General features: G+C 36.9%; 1 protein-coding gene across 1 annotated transcript in view; it reads left to right on the forward strand.

The window, feature by feature from the left end:
* SNX16 (sorting nexin 16) overlaps window positions 1–15,790 on the forward strand; it is a 34,924-nt gene extending 19,134 nt beyond the window's left edge. Inside the window, exons 5-8 of the mRNA XM_047783668.1 lie at window positions 3,664–3,733; window positions 12,826–12,962; window positions 13,838–13,957; window positions 14,672–15,790. Of these exons, the coding sequence (XP_047639624.1) occupies window positions 3,664–3,733; window positions 12,826–12,962; window positions 13,838–13,957; window positions 14,672–14,765 (421 nt within the window). The 3' untranslated portion in view covers window positions 14,766–15,790. The remainder of the gene's footprint in view (window positions 1–3,663; window positions 3,734–12,825; window positions 12,963–13,837; window positions 13,958–14,671) is intronic.
* Window positions 15,791–24,319: the final 8,529 nt, after the last annotated feature.

Below are 24,319 nucleotides of genomic sequence, written 5' to 3' on the forward strand. Positions count from 1 at the left end.
TAATAAATTAATGTTTAAAATATAGAGGAGAGGGTTATTAATCTGTATCTTAAGCATTTGCCCCTTGTTATACTAAGAAGATTATAAAAGAAATTAAGGGAATACTTAACTGATTTGAATTCTTTGAAGAAATTGAGGAAATACTTAACTGATTTGAATTCTTTGCATTTGTAAAGTGCTACATGGTATGATACAGATTATAAAAGTAGCAGGAATTCAGAGAAGAGGATGTTCAGCCCTATTTGCAATGAGTCAAGCAATATTAGAAGAAGGGAGTAGGATATGAACCTTGAAGGCTAGATTAAGATTATAAATACAAGGATGAAAACAAGTCAGAACAGATAACTAGAAAATGCTTAGAAAGTCTGAGGTGCCCAACAGCCATTTATGAATTTCCCCTAGGGGAGGAAAGGAGAAAAAAACAGCACTTCTTTATAAAAACATGAAACTATTTATTTAAGAATCACTATTTAAAATAGCTATTAGTTTGTAGTACCTATTGGTATGCCTATTAGTTTCCTAATTAGAGTTGGAATGGCAGCATAGAAAATTATTATCTTTATACAAACAAATAATTATTTGATATTAATTCATTATATATTTCTTTCACTTTCCTTTTTGATTCCTTAGACCCTCACAACACAGTAATTTCTTAACTATCATGTTGACTAAGAGCTTGCCGTTACACCACTGGCAGCTCTTATTTAGTATTACAACTTTTCTGTTAACACAGCAGAAGTGAAAGAAAATAACTTGAAAGGATATTAAGAATTGTTGGTATAAATGTTTTAAGAGAATATTTCTTTCAGATGCAGTTAAAGAATACAAAGTAAGAAAAAAGATTAAAATGTTGATATTTTATGATAAATAGATTTATTACTGGGTTTTTTGTCGAATAAACATTTAGGTCCTACTATATATGAGGTATTATGGCTACACAAAAGTGCCTTAGATGCCAATCCTTTATTTAAGAAAACTGAAAAGGAGAAAGACACACCCCCAACAAACAATGATGGATAGAGCTGGATCTCTTTCAGAAGAAGTAGAGAGAACTTTAGACTGAGAGAATTAGAGGAAGCTTTCCTAGAGGGTGACATTTGAGCTGGTGTTTAAAAAATTAATGATACTTGAACCAACAAAGAGAAAGTAAAGAAGGACTTTCCAAATGAGAGGGAATATTATATCAAAACATAGAAGAGAATAGGCACAGTCCTGTATCCAAAAATAGCATGTAACTCAGGTTGTCAAGATGAAAGATATGTAAAGATGGATGGAGAAAGGAGGTCTCATTGCATAATCTCTTATAGCTAAAATGTTGCTATTTATTATTTTATTCTGGCTTCTGTTACTTCGAAATGCATTTTTAAATGATTTTTTTATTTTTTCCATTATACTTGTTTTACAGTGTTCTGTCAATTTTCTACTGTACAGCAGAGTGACCCAGTCACACATACATATATACATTCTTTTTCTCACATTATCCTCATCATGAATGACTACATATAGTTCCCAGTGCTATACAGCAGGATCTCATTGCTTATCCATTCCAAAGGCAATAGTTTGCATCAGTTAACCCCAGATTCCTAGTCCACCTCTACTCCCTACCCCTCAGCAACCATAAGTCTGTTCTCCAAGTCCATAAGTTTCTTTTCTGTAGAAAGGTTCATTTGTGCTGTATATTAGATTCCAGCTATAAGTGATCTCATATGGTATTTGTCTTTCTCTTTCTGGGTTATTTCACTTAGTATGAGAGTCTCTAGTTCCATCCATGTCACTGCAAATGGCATTATTTCATTCTTTTTTATGGCTGAGTAGTATTCCATCGTGTATATGTACCACATCTTTTTAATCCATTCATCTGTCAGTGGACATTTAGGTAGTTTCCATGTTTTGGCTATTGTGAATAGTGCTGCAGTGAACATATGGGTGCATGTATCTTTTTCAAGGAAAGTTTTGTCTGGATATATGCCCAAGAGTGGGATTGCTGAGTCATATGGTAGTTCTGTATTTAGTTTTCTGAGGTACCTCCATACTGTTTTCTATAGTGGTTGTACCAATTTACAGTCCCACCAACAGTGCAGGAGGGTTCCTTTTCTCCATACCCTCTCCAGCTACTTGTGGACTTACTAATGATGGCGATTCTGACCAGTATGAGGTGGTATCTCATAGCAGTTTTGATTTTTGCATTTCTCTAATAATCAGTGATGTTGAACATTTTTTCATGTGCTTGTTGGCCATCTCTATATCTTCTTTGGAGGAATGTCTATTCAGGTCTTTTGCCCATTTTTTCAACAGGGTTGTTGGGGTTTTTTGCTGTTGAGTTCTATAAGTTGTTTGCATATTTTAGAGATTAAGCCCTTGTCAGTTGCATCATTTGAAACTATTTTCTCCCATTCCATAGGTTGTCTTTTTGGGGTTTTTTTTTATGGTTTCCTTTGCTGTGCAAAAGCTTGTCAGTTTGATTAGGTCTCGTTGGTTTATTTTTGCTTTTATTTTTGTTCCCTTGGGAGACTGACCTAAGAAAAAAAACTCGTAAGTTTGATGTCAGAGAATGTTTTGCGTCTGTTCTCTTCTAGGAGTTTGATGGTGTCTGTCTTACATTTAAGTCTTTAAGCCATTTTGAGTTTATATTTTGTGCATGGTGTGAGAGTGTGTTCCAGTTTCATTGATTTATATGCAGCTGCCCAGTTTTCCCATCACCATTTACTGAAAAGACTGTCTTTTTCCCATTTTATATTCTTGCCTCCTTTGTTGAAGATTAATTGACCATAAGTGTCTGCTTTATTTCTGGGTTCTCAGTTCTGTTCCGTTGGTCTGTATATCTGTTTCAGTACCAGTACCACACTGTCTTGATTACTGTGGCTCTGTAATATTGCCCGAAGTTTGGGAGAGTTATGCCTGCTACTTGGTTTTTGTTCTTCAGGATTGCTTTGGCAATTTGGGGTCTTTTATGGTTCCACATAAATTTGTGGATTGTTTGTTCTAATTCTGTGAAAAATGTCATGGGTAATTTAATAGGGATTGCATTGAATCTGTAAATTGCTTTGGGTAATATGGCTATTTTTGCAATATTAATTTTTCCAACCCAAGATCGTGGAATATCTTTCCATTTCTTTGATGAAATAATTACATCATTCAATCAGCACAGCAAATATTTTACTGTTCTCTTTTCAGAATTATTGCACATATATCCTGATTTAGCAAATTTTTCTTCTTAATCCATTAAAATACAAGGATTGAAATTATATTACCATTAATCAATAAGGGCTGGTGCCAAAGTTCAGTGTTTTATTTATGTATTTTTGGCCTACCCATGCATACACAAGCTCCTGGGCTAGGGATCAAACAGCAGCGACCCAAGCCACATCACTGTCAATGTTAGATCCTAAACCCACACAGCCACCAGAACTTCTATTTCATACGGTTTTTATGTAACATAGATTCACAATCTCTATGTTCATAAGATCTAAAATCTTTGTATCTTCTACAGATTTTATATTTGTATTTTGTTACTTGTGTGAAAACACGTAAACCATCTTGCTTATTTTCCTTTATCAGCAGAACCAACTTGCTTAAAACATAGCTTGAAAGTAACTTTTGCTTTCTGCTGTCTTTTGTAAATTTATTTGTGCCCCAGCTAATTTTTTTTTTTTCCTTTGAAAGCCTTGCAGTGAGAGAATTTCTTTGTCTGGATGATCCACCAGGTCCATTTGATAGCCTAGAAGAAAGCAGGGTAAGTGCTGTATTATATATCACATGAAAAGAGGAACAAATAATACCATACAATAACTACATTGTTTCTTGAATGGAACAACAGCAAAATTATAATTTCAGCCCATGGTAGTTTTGCACATGAAGCTTTTAATGTTTGAGGTCAAAGCTTTCTTTCATTGAAATACTTGGGCCTAATTCAGTGAAAAAAATAAAAATTCATACATGTTAGTCAATGAAGTTCTAAAATTCAGTATTGCATTTATTGTCTTCAAATTGTTTCAGAAAAAAAAGAAAATTATTTGGAAGTTTGTTTTATATTTAAAAGCATTATTTGTATTCTGAATTTTCTTCCATTGAAGTATCAAAGTAAAGAATCTACAGATAAAATCAAACTAATCTTCAGAGGTAGCCGTTATTGTCTTGTTATCAATTCAGCTCAACCTTGACGCTACTCAAATTGCATTAATTGACATGTTAAAGTGGCCTGTTTCTTGAAGCAGTTGACTAGATTTACAAACATATTTGGTGGTAATAGATTAGCTAGGATTTTATGCAAGTCTTTCCCTCAAGTGTTTAATAGTTTTTAAATGGAACAGATTTAATTCATAAGTTTGTTTGTAATGTTTTCAGTTAAACTGAGTCAGTTCTTTGTGTTAGAGTGAATGCTATAGCTTTTTTAAAAGTTTTATTGAAGTAACATTTTCATTTATAAAATTTGCTATTTGCTATTTCATTGTAAATGTACAACATAATAACTTTTAGTAAGCTTGTGGAATTATTCCTCCATTGCCATAAGCCAGTTTTGGAAATTCCCATCACCTCAAAAAAAATTCTACAAGCCATTTTATAGTTAATCCATGCTCCCAGACCCAGACGACTACTGATCTGCTCTCAGTTTCTGCAAATATGCGTTTCCTGGATATTTCATATAAATAAAATCATAGTTTTAGCTCTTACATTTAGGTCTATGATCCATCGTGAGCTAATTTTTATGAGATGTGAGGAAAAAATCTTAAGTTTCTATAGATATCTAATTGTTTTGGTACACTGTATTGAATTGTGTTGGCACTTTTATCAAAAGTCAAGTGAATATGAAAAGAAGGGGCTTTTTCTGGACTCTTGATTCTCTTTCATTGATCTCATTATCTATCCATATGCCAATACCATGCAATCTTATTTACTACAGCTCTCTTACCACTATGATTTGCATTGTATATCTTTTTCTACCTTTGTGCTTTCAGCCTGGGTTTTTTCAATCTAAGCTCTGTCTCTTGTATACAGTATATAGTTGGATCTTTGCCTTTTATTCAGTCTGACCTCTTTGCCTTTTATATCTGCCATCTTGGAGTTTGTTTTCTGTCTTATCTCTTTTGATCCTTTTCCTCCTTTACTGCCTACTGTTTAAAATTAATGTTTTTCATATGCCATTTTGATTCCCCTGTAGAAATTTTTACTTTTTCTTAGTTATTTTTGAGCAGTTGCTGTAGGTATTACAGTATGCATCTTAAAATAGTCTACTTCAGGACTCAGGCATACCTCAAAGATACTATAGGTTCAATTTCCAGACTGCTGTGATAAAGCAAATATTGCAATAAAGCAAATCACACAAATTTTTTGGTTTCCCAGTTCATATAAAGATTATGTTTATACTGTTGTCTATCAAGTATGCAATAGCAGTATGTCTAAAAAAGCAATGTATATACTTTAAAAACATGTTATTGCTTAAACATGCTAACCATCATCTAAGTCTTTAACCAAGTCCTAATCTTTTTGCTGGTGGAGGGTCTTGCCTTAATAATGTTGATGACTGCTAAACAATCAAGGTGGTGGTTGCTGAAGGTTAGGGTGGCTGTGGTGATTTCTTAAAATGAGTCAACAATGAAGTTTGCCACATCGATTGACTCTTCATTCACTAACCATTTCTCTGTAGCATGTAATGCTATTTGATAGCATTTTACCCACAGTAGAACATTTTTCAAAACTGGAGTCGGTCCTCTCAAACCTTGCTGCTGCTTTATCAACTAAGTTTCATGTAATATTCTAAATCCTTTGGTGTCATTTCAGCAGTCTTAACAGCCTCTTCACTAGGAGTAGATTCCATCTTAAGAAACCACTTTCCGGGAGTTCCTGTCATGGTTCAGTGGTTAACGAATCTGACTAGGAACCATGAGGTTGCTGGTTCGATCCCTGGCTTCGGCCCAGTGGGTTAAGGATCTGGCGTTGCTGTGAGCTGTGGTGAAGGTGGGAGACACAGCTTGGATCCCTCGTGGCTGTAGCGTAGGCCAGCAGCTACAGCTCCAATTGGACCCCTAGCCTGAGAACCTCCATATGCCATGGGTATGGCTCTAGAAAAGACAAAAATATATATATATATATAGGAAACCACTTTATTTGCTTCTTTACTAGGAGTAGATTCCTTCTCAAGAAACCACTTTTGGAGTTCCCGTCATGGTGCAGTGGTTAACGAATCCGACTAAGAACCATGAGGTTGCGGGTTCAATCTCTGACCTTGCTCAGTGGGTTCAGGATCTAGTGTTGCTGTGAGCTGTGGTGTAGGTTGCAGACATGGCTCAGATCCCACATTGCTGTGGCTCTGGCATAGGCCCGGCGGCTACAGCTCCAATTAGACCCCTAGCCTGGAGCAGCCCTAGAAAAGGCAAAAAGACAAAAAAAAAAAAAAAGACAAGAAACCACTTTCTTTGCTGATCCATTAGAAGAAATTCCTCAGCCGTTAAGTTTTATCATGGACTGCAATAATTCAGTCCCATGTTAAGGCTCACAATTAATTCTAGTTCTCTTGCTACTACATCTGCAGTTACTTCCTGCACTGAAGTCTTGAAGCCTTCAAAGTCATCCAAAAAGGTTGAAATCAACTTCATCCACATCTTATGAATATTGATATTTTGCCCTCTTTCCATGAATCACGAATATTCTTAGTGGCGTCTTAGAACGGTAAACTGGTAAATCTTCCCAGATTTTCAGTTGACTTTGCCCAGATCCATTAGAGGAATAACTATTAATGGTAGCTATAGCCTTATGAAATGTAACTCTTAAATAATAAGACCTGCAAGGCAAAATTACTCTTTGATACATGGGCAGCAGAATGGACATTGGTTAGCAAGCATGAAAACAACTTGTCCCTCTCGCTCAGAGTACTTGGGTGATCAGGTACATTGTCAATGAGCAATAATATTTTGAAATGAATCTTTTTTTTCTTAGCAGTAGGTCTCAACAGTGGCCTTAAAATATTCGGTAGACCATCTTATAAACAGATGTACTCTCATCTGTCTTTGTTCTTCCATTTACAGACAACAGGCAGATTAGATGTAGCCTAATTCTGAAGAGTGTAATAGCGGATTTTTGGAATGGTATGTTAGCACTGTCTTCCCCGTAAGGTCTCCAGCTTAGGGTATTAGCCCCTAACAAGAGAGTCAGACTGTCCCTTGAAGCTTTGAAGTCAGGCATTGACATTTCTCTGGCTGTGAAAGTCCTAGATGGCATCTTCTCCAATATAGAGTGGTTTCATGTACATTGAAAGTCTGTTGTTTCAGTTAGCTACCTTCATTAATTATCTCCTAACTTGCTGTAACTTCTACATCAGCACTTGCTACTTCACCTTGCACCTTTATGTCATGGAGATGACTTCTTCCCTTAAACCTCATGAACCAGTCTCTCCTAGCTCCAGACTTTTCTTCTGCAGCTTCCTCACCTCTCTCAGCCTTCACAGAAGTGATAAGTTAGGGCCTTTGTTTGGATCAGGCTTTGGTTAAGGGAGTGTTGTGTCAGTTTGATCTTCTGTCTCGACCATTCAGACTTTCTCCATGTCAGCAATAAAGCTGTTTTTGCTTTCTTATCATTCATGTACTGGCTGGACTAGCACTGCACATTCCCTCCAAGAACTTTCCCTTTGCATTCACAACTTGGCTAACCAGCACAAGAGGCCTAGCTTTTGGCCTGTCTTGACTCTTGGACATTCCTGCCTCATTAAGCTTAATTATGTCCAGCTTTTGATTTAAAGTAAGTCATGCAACTCTTCATTTCACTTGAACATTTAGAGGCCATTGTTTGGTTATTATTTGGCCTAATTTCAATAGTGTTGTGAGAGTTCCCATCATGGCTCAGTGGTTAATGAATCTAACATCCATGAAGATGCCAGTTCAATCCCTGGCCTTACTCAGTTGGTTAAGGATCCAGCATTGCCGTGAGCTGTGGTGTAGGTGCATAAGCGGCTCAAATCCTGGGTTGCTGTGGCTGTGGCTTAGGCCAACAGCTGCAGCTCTGATTAGACCCTCTAGCCTGGGAACCTCCATATGCCGCAGGTTTGACCCTAAAAAGCAAAAAAAAACAAAAACAAAACCATAATGTTGTATCTCTGAGAATAAGGAGGCCTGAGGAGAGTCTTAATAAATAGTATTTTTGTAATCATATTTTACACAATCTTTAAACTATCTTCTTTGTCCCCTAAATTTAGAATTCTCTTAAGTTTTTCAAGCTTTTTAATTTTTTTCTAACATTGACTTTTGTCATCTATTTGAGTTGTCAGAGAATGTATGCTCTATGACACTGGTTGTTATTGTTGAGACAGTGTTTTGTAATCTTAAGATCTACATATACCTGATAAATTTTCTAAATTTTCCATGTGTACTTGAAAAAAGTTTTTTGTTATTTCCTAACTGTTGTGCTCAGGGTTCAATATCTAGCTATCAGCTAAAGCTTGTTAATTTTATTATTCAAATCTTCTAAATGTTTACAAGCTTTTTTTTCTATTTAATTCATTAATTGCCAAAAGTGGTATACTGAATTCACTTGTTGTCATTGTGTATTTGTTAAATGTATCCTTGGAATTATGTCACTGAAATATTCCTGCAGGTTAAGAACCCGACTAGTATCCACGAGGACACAGGTTCGATCCCTGGTCTTGCTCAGTGGGTTAAGGATCCAGCGTTGCCATGAGCTGTGGTGTAGGTTGCAGATGCAGCTCGGATCTGGCATTGCTGTGGCTGTGGTGTAGGCTGGCAGCTATAGTTCCAATTTAACTTAGGCCGTGGCTCTGATTTGACCCTTAGGCTGGGAACCTCCATATGCTGTGGACGTGGCTCTAAAAAGACCAAAAAAAAAAGATTTTAATGTTACTGATTATATTTTTCATGTTTTGATACTCTATTTGGTTTGTCTCAAGTAAAAGTGATATTTTTTAATAGTGGCTTTTTAAAAATATTTTCAAGTTGTTATAGATGTTCATATATTATAGTCTCTATTGAGTAGTTATGTTATCTTTAAGTTTATGAGATTTTCATCTTTCTCTTTATTGGGTCTGTCCACTCTTTTGTTGGATGATTTCCTATTGTGTTTTGTAATTTTAGATTATATATTCACTTTGATTAGAACTTGGTCTGTAGGAGTGCCATATAGCTGAGGTTGAGACTATGTCCTTCTGCAGAGATATGTTGAGTATCATTGATCTTGGACTTTTTTTTTTTTTTTTTTCTGCATCTCGGTATGTGGAGTTCCCAAGCCAAGGATCGGATCTGAACCACAGTTACAACCTCTGTTGCAGCTCTGGCAACACCAGATCCTTAATCTACTGATCTACTATGCCAGGCCAAGGATTGAACATGTGTCTTGGTGCTTCAGAGATGCCACCAATCCCATTGCACCACAGCAGAAAATACTAGACCAATTTTTATGTTCTTTTCACAGCTTGGATGCTTCTGACAAATTGTGATAGTATAAATTCAGACCCAACATCCACCTGAGGCATTAGCCCCTGATTATAGATTCTTCAGGAAAGACTTTTTCTCTCCCAGCTCAGAGGCCAGGATGAGACAGACAATACTGAGTGTCCCGTTTCTTACCACTTGCCCCCGAAGTGTGCCTAACTACTCTTCATCTCTTGCCCATTTTAGTGTTCAAGATTCAAGGTTACCACAGAGCGGCCTGACTCTGTCAGTGCCAGTGCCCATGTGATGACACTTGTTTTGATTTCTCTTCATTTTTGCCCCCTGAGATTTAGCTTTGTTACTTGCCCACATGGCTGTTTTAAAAGTTGGGGTTGTACTAAATATTTTATAGCTAGAGGCCTTAGTTTATCTAGTCAACCATATTATTTATCAATGGAAGTTATTTGTGGTTCATTTCTTTTGTTTTTCTCTATGGTCTTATGTTTCTGTTTGTGTGATAGTTGAAAACTGTCCATTTTTTTTTCATAATGTAAATATATCCAGGTTTTTAAATTTGGGAATGTTTATTACGTCCATCTTATGTGGTTGGGTAACAGAGCAAGCACAGAATGGTATATGCTATATACTCCCATCTATAAAAACAATATTTATAGCCTGGGTTACCTAGATCATAGAAAGTAGGGAGGTGCAATATTTTTGTTTTTATAGATGGGAGTATATAGCATATTGCAACATGGAATATGTGGAGGACCGAAGAAAAGGAAAAATAGTAGAACAAGTGCAAAATGGAAGTGAAAGGCATATATATTACATCATAAGGCACCTTATTTTCCAAAGTAAAATATTTGGCCTTGTCCTTTAGGCAGTACTGAATCATAGGTAATATGATCGGATCTTTTTAAGAAAGCCAGCTTGAAGTGCCAAAGTGAACATAGTTAAGCCAGTTCGTTTACTGGTGGTGTAATTTGGTTAAGAACCAAAGACAGTAGAAATGAATAGAGACAGTAAGTCACAAAAGCACAGAGATATTAAGGAGACATTGGGGGAGAAGAGGGGGAAAGTGAAAAAGCCTGGGTTACCTAGGTCATAGAAAGTAGGGAGGCGCAGTGATCTAAGATGCCTGCTTAGTGGCCTTGATGATGAGGTGATAGAGCAGATATTCCCTTGGGAATGCATTTTGACTTACCATTGATACATCCAGTTAAAGATGAGGACCATTAGGCATATGAATGACATCTATGTCCTCAGGAAAGGCCTGGGCTAGAGATTAACAGAAAACAAAATCGGAAGTTGATAGCGTATAATATAGGTTATAGTTGAAGTGATAACAATAGTTGTCTAAGGATGGCATATAGAACAAGAAAATACATAATCAAAGACAAAACGCAGATGAATACCCACATGAAGAACAGGGAGAAAACTAGGAGCGATTGAAAAGTAAGGGGAACCAGAAAGTTTTACAGATGCCAATGAAAGAGGATTCCATTTTTAAAATACATTTTTTATAAGTGTTTAAGTCAGTAGTGATATACTATGAAGTTGAGAAAAACAAATTTTTTTTTTTTTTTTTGCTCTTTTAGGGCCACACCTGCAGCATATGGAGGTTCCCAAGCTAGGGATCTCGTCTGAGCCACAGCTGCCGACCACAGCCACAGCAACGCAGGATCCAAGCCACGTCTGTGACCTACACTGCAGTTCATGGCAACACCAGATCCTTAACCCACTGACTGAGGCCAGGGATCAAACCCGCAACCTCATGGTTACTAGTTGGATTCATTTCCACTGCACACAAAGGGAACTCTGAGAAAAACAGAACTTTGGATTTGACAACCAGAGGTCATTGTTAGCATTGCTTGGGCATAATTAGTACAGAAAAGAGTAAAACTCTTAATCTAATAAGAAACTTTTTGGCCTTTTCGTTTTGAAAGGAGCAAGAGAAGTTAGTAGCTAGAGAGACTTATATCGAGAGAGTATTTTTTTTTTTATGGAGATATTTTTAGGGTTTACTTAAAACTTTAATCAAGTTAAGTAAACTTAAGGGCCAAAAGAGGGGAAATGGTTGAAAATTTAAGAGAGAGAGAGAGAGAGAGAGAAAGAGTGTGTGTGTGTGTGTGTGTGTGTGTGTGTGTGTGTGGTGGAGTTCCCTGGTGGCCTGGAGGCTAAGGACTAAGCATTGTCACTGCCATGGCTGGAGTTCAGTCCCTGGCCCAGGAACTTCCGCATGCTGCTGGTGTGGCCAAGACAAACACACCAAAGAGAGAGAGGCAGGAAGGGAGTGTATATGACGGGGCAAGCTTCCAACAGAGACAGGGCTTCACTTGAAGAGGCACGTATTCTTGAGGACAAGTACAGGATACACATGTATTTAGAATTCTGGGAGTCAGTGACTTTTCTGGTATAGAAATGAAGATCATCTGCTGGGCTTGAGATCGCCAGCAGTAACATGTTGGATTTGCCATGGGTGAAGGTTTAAAATAGTTGCAGAGAAGACAGAATGATATAGATAACTAGGGACAATTAAAAGCATTGATCGGCTCATCACAGTAAGCGATCCATATTTTTTCATGACATCATTTTTCATGACAGTATGATTTTGTTGGGGTTTTTTTTTTTTTGGTTTTGTTTTAATCTTTATTTCAGCAGTGTTTAGTTTCCTGGGTATAAATAATGTCCTTGAATGACAAAAAGGAGAAGCAAGGGGAAACATTATCGCAGATAAAGAAGTTGTTATTAAAGGGTATGTCTCCTGAACTAATACAAATGAAATCAATAGCCACAGTTTTGGTTTTTTGTTTTTAAGTGTAATCATCTAGGACTGGGCAAAAACAGACTAAGGAGAATAGAAACTAAAACAGTGGTTCTTAGTCATTTTTTCCCAGTTGTACACCAGAGGGATATCACATATTCATTTCAGGTGCCCTGGCTTACAACTCAATGAAATTTTTTTAAAAAGAGACTTGTATTTGTAAGTCCCCTGGGAGGTAGGGACTAAGATGGCAAAGACTTAAAAAGATGAAGGTAGAGAACAAATTATCTGGGTTGTATACATATTAGTTTGGTTATTTTGTTCTTTGACTCTTCTGTTATATACACTCTTTATTTTTTTTTAGGGCCATACCCAAGGCACATGGAGGTTCCCAGGCTAGGGGTCGAATCAGAGATCCAGCTGCCAGCCTACACCACTGCCACAGCAAGAGGAAATCTGAGCTGCGTCTGTGACCGACACCACAGGTCACGGCATCACCAGATCCTGACCCATTAATCGAGGCCAGGGATCAAACCCATGTCCTCACGGATACTAGTCAGTCTCGTTAACTGCTGAGCCACGACAGGAACTCCTCTTCGGTTGTACTCTTGCGAAAGATACTGCATAAATAATTTTATCCCTTTGCTGTATGTGTTTTTTATTTGTTGTTTGTTTGTTTTTAAGGCTTTCTGTGAAACTTTAGAAGAAACAAACTACCGTTTTCAAAAAGAACTACTTGAAAAACAAAAGGAGCTAGAATCATTGAAGAAACTGCTCAATGAGAAACAACTTCATATAGACTCTCTAGAAAACAGAATCAGGTATGTTGTGATGCCTGCATCTTTAGTCTCACTAATTCAGCCTGATACTCTGGGCTAAATGCCCTAAGGTTGATATAATTTAGGAAATTTCCAATTACCAAAGTCTTAGACTCTTGGTATACTTCCTTGTAGATTGGAAAAATTGTTTTTGGATTACTTATTTAGGAGGCTGAACATTTGAAGGCCAGAAAGCATCTGGAAAAGTAGACCTATAGCTGCTCAACAAGATAATTTTTATTTATTTTAACCTATTTAAATAGTACCTTTGTTTCTAGGCATTTATGCCAACTTTTCCTACATGAAGTTTCTAGTCTGCCTTCACATCAGCATGTATTGAATTAATGTTGAAAATCCTTTTAGGAGTTCCCATTTGTGGCTCATCAGTAATAAATCCAGCTGGTATCCATGAGAATGGGGTTCAGTCCCTGGCCTTGTTCAGTGGGTTAAGTTCCAGCTTTGCTGTGAGGTGTGGTATGGATTGCAGACACAGCTTAGATCCTATGTTGCTATGGTTGTGGTGTAGACCAGCAGCTGCAGCTCCAGGTCAACCCATGGCCTGCAAACTTCCGTATGTCACATGTGTGGCCATCAAAGGAAAAAAAAAAAAGTCCTTTAAAATCGATAAGTACTGATTTTACTGTTGACTCCCAGAGTCAGCAGCTTATTAAGAGTATGACTACAGCTCTGATTGGACCCCTAGCTTGGGAACCTCCATATGCTGTGGAAGCAGCCTTAGAAAAAGCAAAAAGTCCAAAAGAGAAAAAAAAAAAGGAATAACCGAAGGCCGCTCAAGCTACATGCACTGACAACAATAAATAAATAAATATACCTGTTTTGTTCATAGAAAATAACCTCTTGCTGTACCTTACTTTTAGGACATTATCTCTAGAACCTGAAGGATCACTACTCGTGTCAGGAATAGAAGGTGGACAGATCCTAAAGGTGGAGTCCCCTGCACTTGAGGTTGATCAGGATGTCTTGGACAAAGAATCTAGGTATATAATATTTGCCTTTTTATAGCATAATTATCCAAATAATTGGAGGAAATAGTCGTAATACTCTACAGAGTAAGTTTTTATCAACTTGGTGTCATTTTATCATGAATCTGCTGAGCAAACAGAGGGAGACTATAGCTATTCTAGGATGTCCCTAAAAATCAGTCTTTCACAGGCAGGCTGTAAATTTTATTTCTTCTTTTGAAAGTATGCCTGAATTAACTAGGCTGTGACTCAGTTAATTCATTAATTTTGTAACTTTGACAAATTCTCTAATCACTCTCAATGTCAGTCTTTTCCATGCAAAAGTAGAAGACTAAAATCAGCCACCCTGCCTATCTAATAAGAATGAGAAAAAGACAGTATATTTGAAAGCACATAGAATTTTTATTACTTATAAATCCAAGGGCACCATTAATACTTTAGTGATAATGGTTAAGCTGTAATTATGAAAACAAATTTTATGTTGGCAAAAGTCATTACAAACTAGATTTTTGTTGAAAAATGGACCTGAGTTAAAAATACATCTCTAAAGGTGTTATTTGGCAGTGACAACTTTAAAATATTAACTTCCTACTGAAATATTTTTTCACTGAATGTTTTTCCATTAAATATTTAAGTCTTCTTTACATGAGGTGAAAAATTGTAAAGGTAATAGTGAAGTGAAATAATATGCATCCAGTCTCTTCATTGTGTTTCTCTTTTTTTTTGCAGAGCTGATAATAAGCAATGCTCAAGCTTTAGTGAACCTGATAATTCTGTATCAGACATAGAAGTAGCAGAAGTAGCATATAATGCGGAAGACTAATGCATCTTAAGCGGTTCCTTCCATTTTTTATGTTTCTGTAAATTTAGAGTAGAGTGGCAAATATTTAAAAAGAAAAAAGACTGAAGCATTTACAGAAAACGGCAAGATTGCACATGTATAAAGTTTACATAAGTTTTTTTTAAGTTATTGGAGTAAAAAATATATTCACTGTTGCTTTAAATTGTCTTTTAGCCAATCTTTGTGTTTAATACACTTAAAAAAAATCTGGAGTTCTGTCTTCAAGGCCCACATCCTTAAATACTGTGCATAAATTATTTTGGTGTTTTGCCTATATATTGCCCCAGACAAATGTGGATGTACACACTTGTTTGTGTATGTGTATGTGTGCAAGTCTGTTTAAATCACCAGTTATATTGACTAAGTGGACATAAATTGCAAATTGCATGTTGTTATCTGGGCTGGATGTATACTTTTTGTGTCTCTGACATGATACATTTTCATTAATGGTTTAAATCACTGGTAAAGATGAATTGAGTGTTAAATACTTACATGTTTATCATCTCTAAATAAAAGCTGCTTATTTGGAATGTTACTATTTAAAAGAAGAAAACTTTCTAGTACCAAAGAAAACTCTTTGAAAGAGCTATAATAACATAGCTAATGAGATAAAATAGCCTTGATTTTAAAAGCTAATTGATTTAATGTCAAAATACTATAATAAGTATACCAGTGTATTATATGTTGTACTTGTTTAATTTCCACATAACCTTTATCTTGAATCTCTATTTATAGAATCAGCGGGTTTGCCTTTTTCAGAACACTACCTCTTTTTGCTAATCAAGGCATACTCTTTTGAAAATATAGATTCTAAGCAAATAGGCAGTTATATGAAAAAAAATAAAAGAGAAAAAGCCATATATCCTGCAGAGTTCCTATGTCAGTTCCTGGCATTGCAGTTTTGTTTCTGTATATGTGAATATGATGCTATAATGTATTGATGCTGGTTTTCATAATATATTTAACCAAATGATGCACTTTATGATAATTAAACTCTTTTGTGCCAACTTTAATTGGTGAATTTCTTTAGTAAGTGGAGTTAGGAAAAAGATGTAGTGCCTTCACTATTTCACTTTTTACAGAGGTCTCTTTAGGGCCTGTGTGTCTGCTTTATGAAAAAAAAATGTTTATTTTAGCTTTGCATATAGTTGTTGAAAGTGCCTTGTTTCATTTTTATAGTATGAAGTTATTCATTTAATTTGTGTTTCTACTGTTTTGCATATTGCTATGAATAACATTGTAATCATGCTAGCATTTTGAAATCACAGTTGATATACTGAACTACATGTGCTTTCTAAAAACTGAAGGGAACTTATTAGAGAAGTGAAATGACAATCTCCATTTTTTTCTTCACTATCTAAAAATTTAGTATCTTGATATACATATTAAGATATGGTGGTTAAAATTCTACTGACATAAACTAATAGATACTATGGCTTTTGTTAAGCTTTGATCTAAAAAGGAGATACTTTTTACCAAAGTACCAACAGTTTTAAAAGTCTTCATCAAAATGCACAGGTATGCAACATCTCAAAATATTTTCCACAAACTGTATTAGAAATATGTTTACTATCCTGGCAGACAGAAAGAATATAATAAAATGATCTACTTGTTCATTTCAAAATATTATTCTAGACTTTAATAAGTTTTTAAAAGAACAATCATTTAAATTAATATCATTTTCAGTCTAATAAAACAAGATCATCTTTGTTAAATGCCAGATATTATAGGGCTGCATGTATGTCTGTTTTAAAGTGAACCATACAGTTTCCAAATCTGGCCTTTCAGGAGTTCCTGCTGTGGCACAGTGGGTTAGGGATCTGGTATTGTCTCTGTGGTGGCTGTAGTTGCTGCTGAGGCACAGGTTTGATCCATGGCCCAGTGAAGTGGGTTAAAGATCTAGCATTGCCACCGCTGTGGCCTAGGTTGCAGCTCTAGCTCAAATTCGATCCCTGGCCTGGGAATTTCATATGCCCAAGGGGGTGGCCGAAAAAATCAAAAGATTATATTTAAAACTTTGTGTGAAGAACAACTTATTAATTAGGGAAACTACTATTATTTATATTTAGAATTTACTTTTTTTTACTTTTATAATGCATTTTATTCCCAGTGTTATATTCATTTAATAAATTACTTTTTCAATACAACAATAGCTGTGTTGTTCAGATCTTGAATACCATTTTTCCCCTTCAGTTTCTAAGTTCCTCTTCCTATCCCTTAAAATTATTGTAAATTTAATTATAGTTAACTGCTGCATTTCACAGAACGGAATGAGTCTGTGATTTTCTCTTTAAGTTTACACTTTATATTTCTGATCATTTTAAGTCTTTGTAAATAGGTGCAGTGCACTTCAAATGTACCTAATGTTAATAAAGAATTTGAACATAAACAGAAAGTATTTTGTGAATAATCTTTTAATTTAAGCTTTTGAAAACAAAATCCATGTATAAGCAGTACAACCATAAAATTTAGCATTTTTAAATGGGTTCTATCTATTATATTTGGATTAGCCATTTAAAGCACATTCATTTGGAAAACCAGGGTCATCAGGTGAATCTTGTAGTCTCGTCCATTGGTCTATGAGATTAGAAAGGAACAGTGGCCTGAAGTCTAAGAATAATTAGTCTGGCTTTGAAATGGACTTTTATTACTTATAGAATAGAGGTTTTGGATGATATTAATCATAGCTACAGCTCTGATTGGACCCCTAGCCTGGGAACTTCCACGTGTGCAGTCCTAAAAAAAAAAAAAAGTTTGTGTTCCCAACTGGTAAAGAATGGAAACTAAAATTTGTCTTCCGAGAGATTTTCAGAGAGCTACATATTTGATCCCCATTTTGATGCTTCATAGGATTAGTTTTACTGCCTTGCACTTCTATGCTATTGGCTTCCACTAGCAAAAACAGTCATCAAAACTTGTATTTTCAATACATTTTTTAAATTATAGTTGATTTACAATGTTCTGTAAATTTCAGCTCTACAGCACAGTGACCCAGTCATATATATATAGACAGTCTTTTTCTCACATTATCCTCCATCATGTTCCATCACAAGTGACATATATGTGTGTGTTTAACACTGATGCCTTCTCTATCTCATTGTGTACCCTTTATGAGAATTCATGGGAGGAAATCCTCAGGTCTCAGTTCCAGTAAAACCTGTGCTAATCCTAAACATTTGATTTGTTTTTATCCTAAAGACTGTATTACTGTCTCTCTTTTTTGTTTTGTTTTTCTGGGATGCTCTAAGCAAATTGTAGTTCACCTCTAGCTATTATGTAGAAGTTTATGAATTATGTTTTTGTGTAGTAAATATTTCTTTATTTTTCTATCTTATTTTCTCTTAATTCCAATTTCTTGCCTATTTAAGTTCTTCACCTAGAAGTATTTTTTTGTTCTGATAAAGTCTCTTGAATGATATTTTAGACTGCATTAGGTAAGAACGTGCATAGCCCATACTAACACAGTTATTGCACAACTAAGTGATGCCAGTAATTCTACAAATTAAGAGAGAGCCCTTGATATCAGAATCAGATTTAGAAATGATGTCTAGTGGTAAGTTATGGGTAGGTTCTTGGCCAGAGCACAATATTAATAAACTCAAATTATGCTTTTAACCATCGCCTCAAATTAGAAAGACCTCGCTTGCCACTTCTAATATTTATCATTGGCAGGAAAGTAGAACACTATTATCATCTCCACACATAACAAACAACAATAAAAAACATATAGCCATTATAGTTCAACAGATGAAAGGTTGAGTTTTAGTTACAGGTAAGACTAAGTAGAGACTTCAGATGCCCTCATGAAATGTTTGCAGCGGAGCTAATTCTAATCAAAAAGGTATTAATATTAGTCAGGCGATGCCTAAAAAGTCCTTTGCTACAGCGTGAAGTGGAAAACCCACCTCAGGGTGATTAAGCTCATAATCAGAAAACTCTTCTAGAATGAACTGATCTGCCCATCTAGTCTTCAGCTCCCCATACAGCAAACACCCTTCATTGGCTAACTGGACAGATATTTGCATTTCTCTTCTCCTTTGCCACTTCCAAAGTAGGTACTGGAGAAACAATGTTTTCTCAGCTTCCCTTGCTGCTGGGTTTGAGGCTGTGACTCATGGCCAGTGGGACAGCTGAAAGTCTGCTGGTAGCTTCTGGCAAATCTCTTGCTTTTTTCCTATAAGAAGGTACTACTGATCCAGCCTCTCCCAATATCTCTTGTTTTAAGCTCAGGTGGTATCCAGAGGTATTATGAAAACCATCCTGTAAACATTCGATGTGACAAGAGTAAGGGAAGAGTAAGGGAAGCCCAGAGACTCCAGTCACTTGTTAAACCACTCTAAATTGTAATTTTTTTCATTGTACCAAGATACAAGCTATCTTAAATTTGGGTTTTAGGTTGTAAGCTTAAGGAGGAAAAAAAGGCTTTTTTTCCTGGGATGATGTTGTACATATTGCTAGCAAGGAAAAAAAAATTAAAGGAGAAAAAAAATCTCTTAAAAGGGGAAAGAAGCATCTCTGAGATATGTCAAAGGTCACTTTACATCTGAGTCTCCTTTGGAGAAATCAGATATGAAAGAGAAAATCTATTGTTCTACACGTAAGTATTAGTCTGGTTGGGCTGCTCTAACACAATACCACAGACTGCATGGCTTAAACAAATTTACTTTATCACAGTTCTGGAGGCTGGATGCTAAGATCAAGGCACCGGCAGGGTTGGTGTTTGGTGAATACTTGGTGGGGTCGCAGAAAGCCACCTTCTTGCTCACATGGCCTTGCCTCAGTGCATGTGAATGTGGAGGGCTAGCTCTCTGGTGTCTCTCGTAAGGACAGTAGTCCTACTGGCTTATGGTGCCACACTTGTGACCTCATCTAATCTAATTACTTCCCTAGAGGCTCTGTTTCCAAATTTAGCCACACTCAGGAGTTTAGGGCTTCAACTTGTGAATTGGGAGGAGAGGGGACAGGAACATTCAGTTCATAACACTATAGAATGAATGTGGCATCATTAAATGTTTACAAAGATTTTGCGAAGTTCAAAAGGTGAAAGTAGATGGCTGCTTCTTTCATTCGTTCATTCAACAAACACTGAGTATCTACTGTGTATCAGCTCTGGGTTATAAAAATGCACATGATCCCTTCAAGGAGCTCAGTGTGAATATGCTTTTTTTATGATCTGTACGTAGTGTGGCCTTGAAGGAAATGTGGTAATAGAGGTATTCGAGATGAATTATGAAAATGAGGGGACCAGAAAGGGGAACAAAAACTGACAAGTAGTAGAAGTTTCGTGTTATGGCTGCTGCTTAAAGTGGAAGGGAAGGCACCCCAAGCAGAAGAGTCGGCTCCAGACTATGCAAGTAACAAGCATTATCCCTAATTTTTTCCCGTCATCCAGTGCACACACCACACCTTAAACATACACCTTAAACGTGTTACTATTTTAACTGGATATAATTAGGTGTATATTCATTTACCAATGTTCTAATAGAGGTTCAAGTTCAAGGCTTTGGTATGGTCCACTAATGAGAGTTTCTGTATTTTTCTCTTGCTAAGGCATTTTTCTGAATCTTAGACTTGGTTTCTATAAAATGAACACATGAGAGATGCATGAAGGAATCTGGCAGGAAGCACAATTTTTAGGTTTTTTTTTTTTTCAATTCTGTATTGCTAACTTTATCTTTTTTTTTTTTTTTTTTTTTTTTTTTGCTGCACTCATAGCATGCAAAATTTTCAGGGCCACAGCAGCGACAAATGCTGGATCCTTAACGGCTAAGCCATCAGGGACCTCTCCTCATCATGGTTAGGATTATAAGATTCAAACTTTTTTATTATGGCCTCCAGACCTGATTTCACTCTGTCAGTGCCTTTCCCCAATGCCAGCCCACATGGCCACCTTAATGTGCTTTGAGTCTGTTGAAGTCTCCTGCCACCTAACCTTTCCATATCCCCAGTCTAGAAAGCTATATCCAGAATCCTAACTGCCTGGCTCTTCTCCAAGTTTTAGATTAAATGTTAGCTCTGCAGGCAACTGAAAATGTCCTCAAAACAATCATCTCACTTTTTTTTTTTTTTTTGTCTTTTTAGTGCCTCACCCATGGCATGCTGAAGTTCCCAGGCTAGGGGTCGAATCAGAGAAGAAGCTGCCGGCCACAGCCACAGCCACAGCAAGGTGGGATCTGAGCTGTGTCTGTGATGTACACTACAGTTCATGGCAATGCCAGATCCTCAACCCACTGAACGAGGCCAGGGATTGAACCCGCATCCTCACAGATACTAGTCGGGTTCGTTACCACTAAGCCCACCACGGAACTCCTTCAGATTTCTTTTCTTTTATTTATTTATTTTTTTTGGCTTTTTGCTATTTCTTGGGCCGCTCCCACGGCATATGGAGGTTCCCAGGCTAGGGGTGGAATCGGAGCTGTAGCCTCTAACGTACACCAGAGCCACAGCAACGCGGGATCCGAGCTGTGTCTGCAACCTACACCACAGCTCACAGCAACGCTGGATCCCTAACCCACTGAGCAAGGCCAGGGATCAAACCCGCAACCTCATGGCTCCTAGTCAGATTCGTTAACCACTGCACCACGACAGGAACTCCTCCTTCAGATTTCTTACTCTCTTATTGTCCGTTTCACATGCCCACCTCCCCAGTGTTTTCCCCCAAAATCAAAGTTTTGTCTAGTTGCCTCTAATCCCTGCCTGCCGCGGCTACTATCAAACTTAGAAAGAAGATATGACCTATAGTATGTGCTCAAAAATATTTATTGAGTAAGATTGTAAAGACCTAAATGAGGGAAATATTAGAGAAAATAGAGGTATTTGGAAAAAAAATTTTAATCTTGACGATGGATAAGCTGTGTGGCTTTTTGTGCTACCAACCGAAGATGAGAATGATGGAGGGAGGAGGCATTTAGGAGGGCAGGGGGTTGGCTCAGTTTGGAACATGCTGGATTTGAAACACTATAGACCGAGTTCCCATTGTGGCTCAGCAGTTAACGAACCCTACTAGTATCCTTGAGGACGCAGGTTCGATCCCTGGCCTCACTCAGTGGGTTAAGGATCCAGCGTTGCCGTGAGCTGTGGTGTAGGTCAAAAACAAGGCTCAGATCCTGTGTTGCTGTGGCTGTGGCATAGCCAGTGGCTTCAGCTCTGGTGCTTTCAAGTCAGATTCAGCCCCTAGCCTGGAAACCTCCATATGCCCATATACCGAGGGTGCAGCCCTAAAAAGACAAAAAGCAGGGAAAAAAAAAAAAGAAAGAAACACTGTAGACAGTCCAAGAGGAGCTCTCGAGCAGACCCTTGGGTATAGTCATTCAAAATTCAGGAAAGAGATCTGCTGTCTAGAACTTAAGTTAATTAGGATTAATTGTCTTTCGTATTCCTTACCCATCAGATGTTAGTCTAAATCCTATCAGGGACTCATATGTTAGCAGCACTAAAATGAGGACCAGAAACAGGTGACTCCATGTGTCCTCTGGTGACAAGCATCATGGGCCCAGGTGTCTCATCCAGTTAATTTGTTTTTCATTCCTTAAATACTTTGTCATCAGAGAAGATCATATTTTTCTTCTTCCTTTATAGGAGATGTAATAACAGCACAATATCCCAAGGTTTTATCTTGTTTGGGGCTTATTTTAATACTTAGCATTAAAGCAAAGTTTAAGAAAAAGGAGAAATCCAAATATACAATAAAATGAAAAATGACTTCACTAGTTATCTAGTAACCCTACATGGTATATAGTATATATTAATATAGCAAAATAGTATAGTATATTGTATATACAATATATTTACTACATATTAATATTATACATATATTTAATGGTACTTTCACTACAGTATAGATTATGGAAAAATGAAGCCTGTGCATTGCTGGTGGGAGTGTGAATTGACTTAAGTATAATATTCCTGGAATATTCCTGTATACAGCAAAACTATTTAAAATATTCATAGCCCTCAACCTAGCAATTACACTTCTAGGAACTTAAACCAAGAAAATATATGTAATGTTGAAAGATTTTGCTCAAAGAATATGCATCACATTTATCACAGACACTTCACTCAAAACTTTCCAGTGTTAAGGAAATTTATTAAATATTTTATGGTAGATAAAGAAAGTGGACTCTTTTGTACCATATAAACTGATGTTCCAGAAAAAGACTTAAAGATGTTCATGACTACCACTAATTGAAAAAAAGCAAATTTCAAGACAGTATGAGCTCACTTTTATAAGTAAAAAGGTATACATTTGTGAACTGGTATACAGAAAGAATAAATATGGTAAAACCAGAGCCACGATTATCTACTTAAGGGAATTCTGAAGGAATTTTATTTCTTTTTCTTGAGTCTGTATTCTCTCACCTTTCTACAATAAGCATGTATTGCTTTGTAATGTTAAAAAATTGCTGTGTGTTACCCCACCATCTACTGTGTGTTTGACTCATGGCATATTCCTCAAACCTGCCTGTCTCCTGTAAAAGATAGTGCCTTCCCAAGTACAGCATTGTTGTGGCCTAAATGCAGTGCGAAAATCTTAAGCTCCTTCTATCACATAATGGGCACTTGTGGCTAAACAGACTGTGACATTCAGCCCCCTGCACTGAATACCATCATCACCAGCCATTCAGGAAGTCACCTGTAAACCCGAAATGCAGTGGAAAGCCTTTGTTCAGCTGATATTGGTGGACAAACCAAATGTCATTGATTGACCATATCATTTCATCATTTACCCTATATTTAAATTTTGAAAGCTTGAATAGGCTCTATCCAGTTCACAAGTGGGTTTTGGTCTAACCACATTTCTAAGAGATACATTTGGTAAACAAGGGTTTATCAAATAATTTAAAATGCTTTTTTTTTTTTTTTTGGCTGCACTCACAGCATGTGAAATTTCCTGGACCAGAGATTGAACCCTCTCCACGAGAGTGACCCAAGCCACTACAGTGACAATGCCAGATCCTTAACCCTTTGCACAAGGAAAATCTCTAAAATGTCTTTTTATTTGTTTGTTTGTTTTGTCTTTTTTTTTTTTTTTTGCCTTTTCTAGGGCCGCTCCTGTGGCATATGGAGGTTCCCAGGCTAGGGGTCCAATCGGAGCTGTAGCCGCCAGCCTACACCACAGCCTCAGCAACGCGGGATCCAAGCCACGTCTGCAACCTACACCACAGCTCACGGCAACGCCAGATCCTTAACCCACTGAGCGATGCCAGGGATCAAACCCGCAGTCTCATGGTTCCTGGTCAGATTCGTTAACCACTGCACCACAATGGGAACGCCAAGTGCCTTTTTAATCTATAAGATAATGAAAATCTGTACAGTGTCTGTAATGGGAAATAATAGTTTTGAACTGGTAATTAAAAGAATAATTTAATAACAACTATTTATGTGGACATACAGGGCTTGAGAGAAGCAATTTAATTAGAGATGAAAGGTAAGTAGATATTTTTGTAAAGAATCTAATGGGATTATATGTGAAATCTAAAATATGGCACAAATGAACCTATCAGACAAATCAAACAGACTCACAGACATAGAGAAGA

Source organism: Phacochoerus africanus, chromosome 6 (genome assembly GCF_016906955.1).
Source record: "Phacochoerus africanus isolate WHEZ1 chromosome 6, ROS_Pafr_v1, whole genome shotgun sequence".
NCBI lineage: Eukaryota > Metazoa > Chordata > Mammalia > Artiodactyla > Suidae > Phacochoerus > Phacochoerus africanus.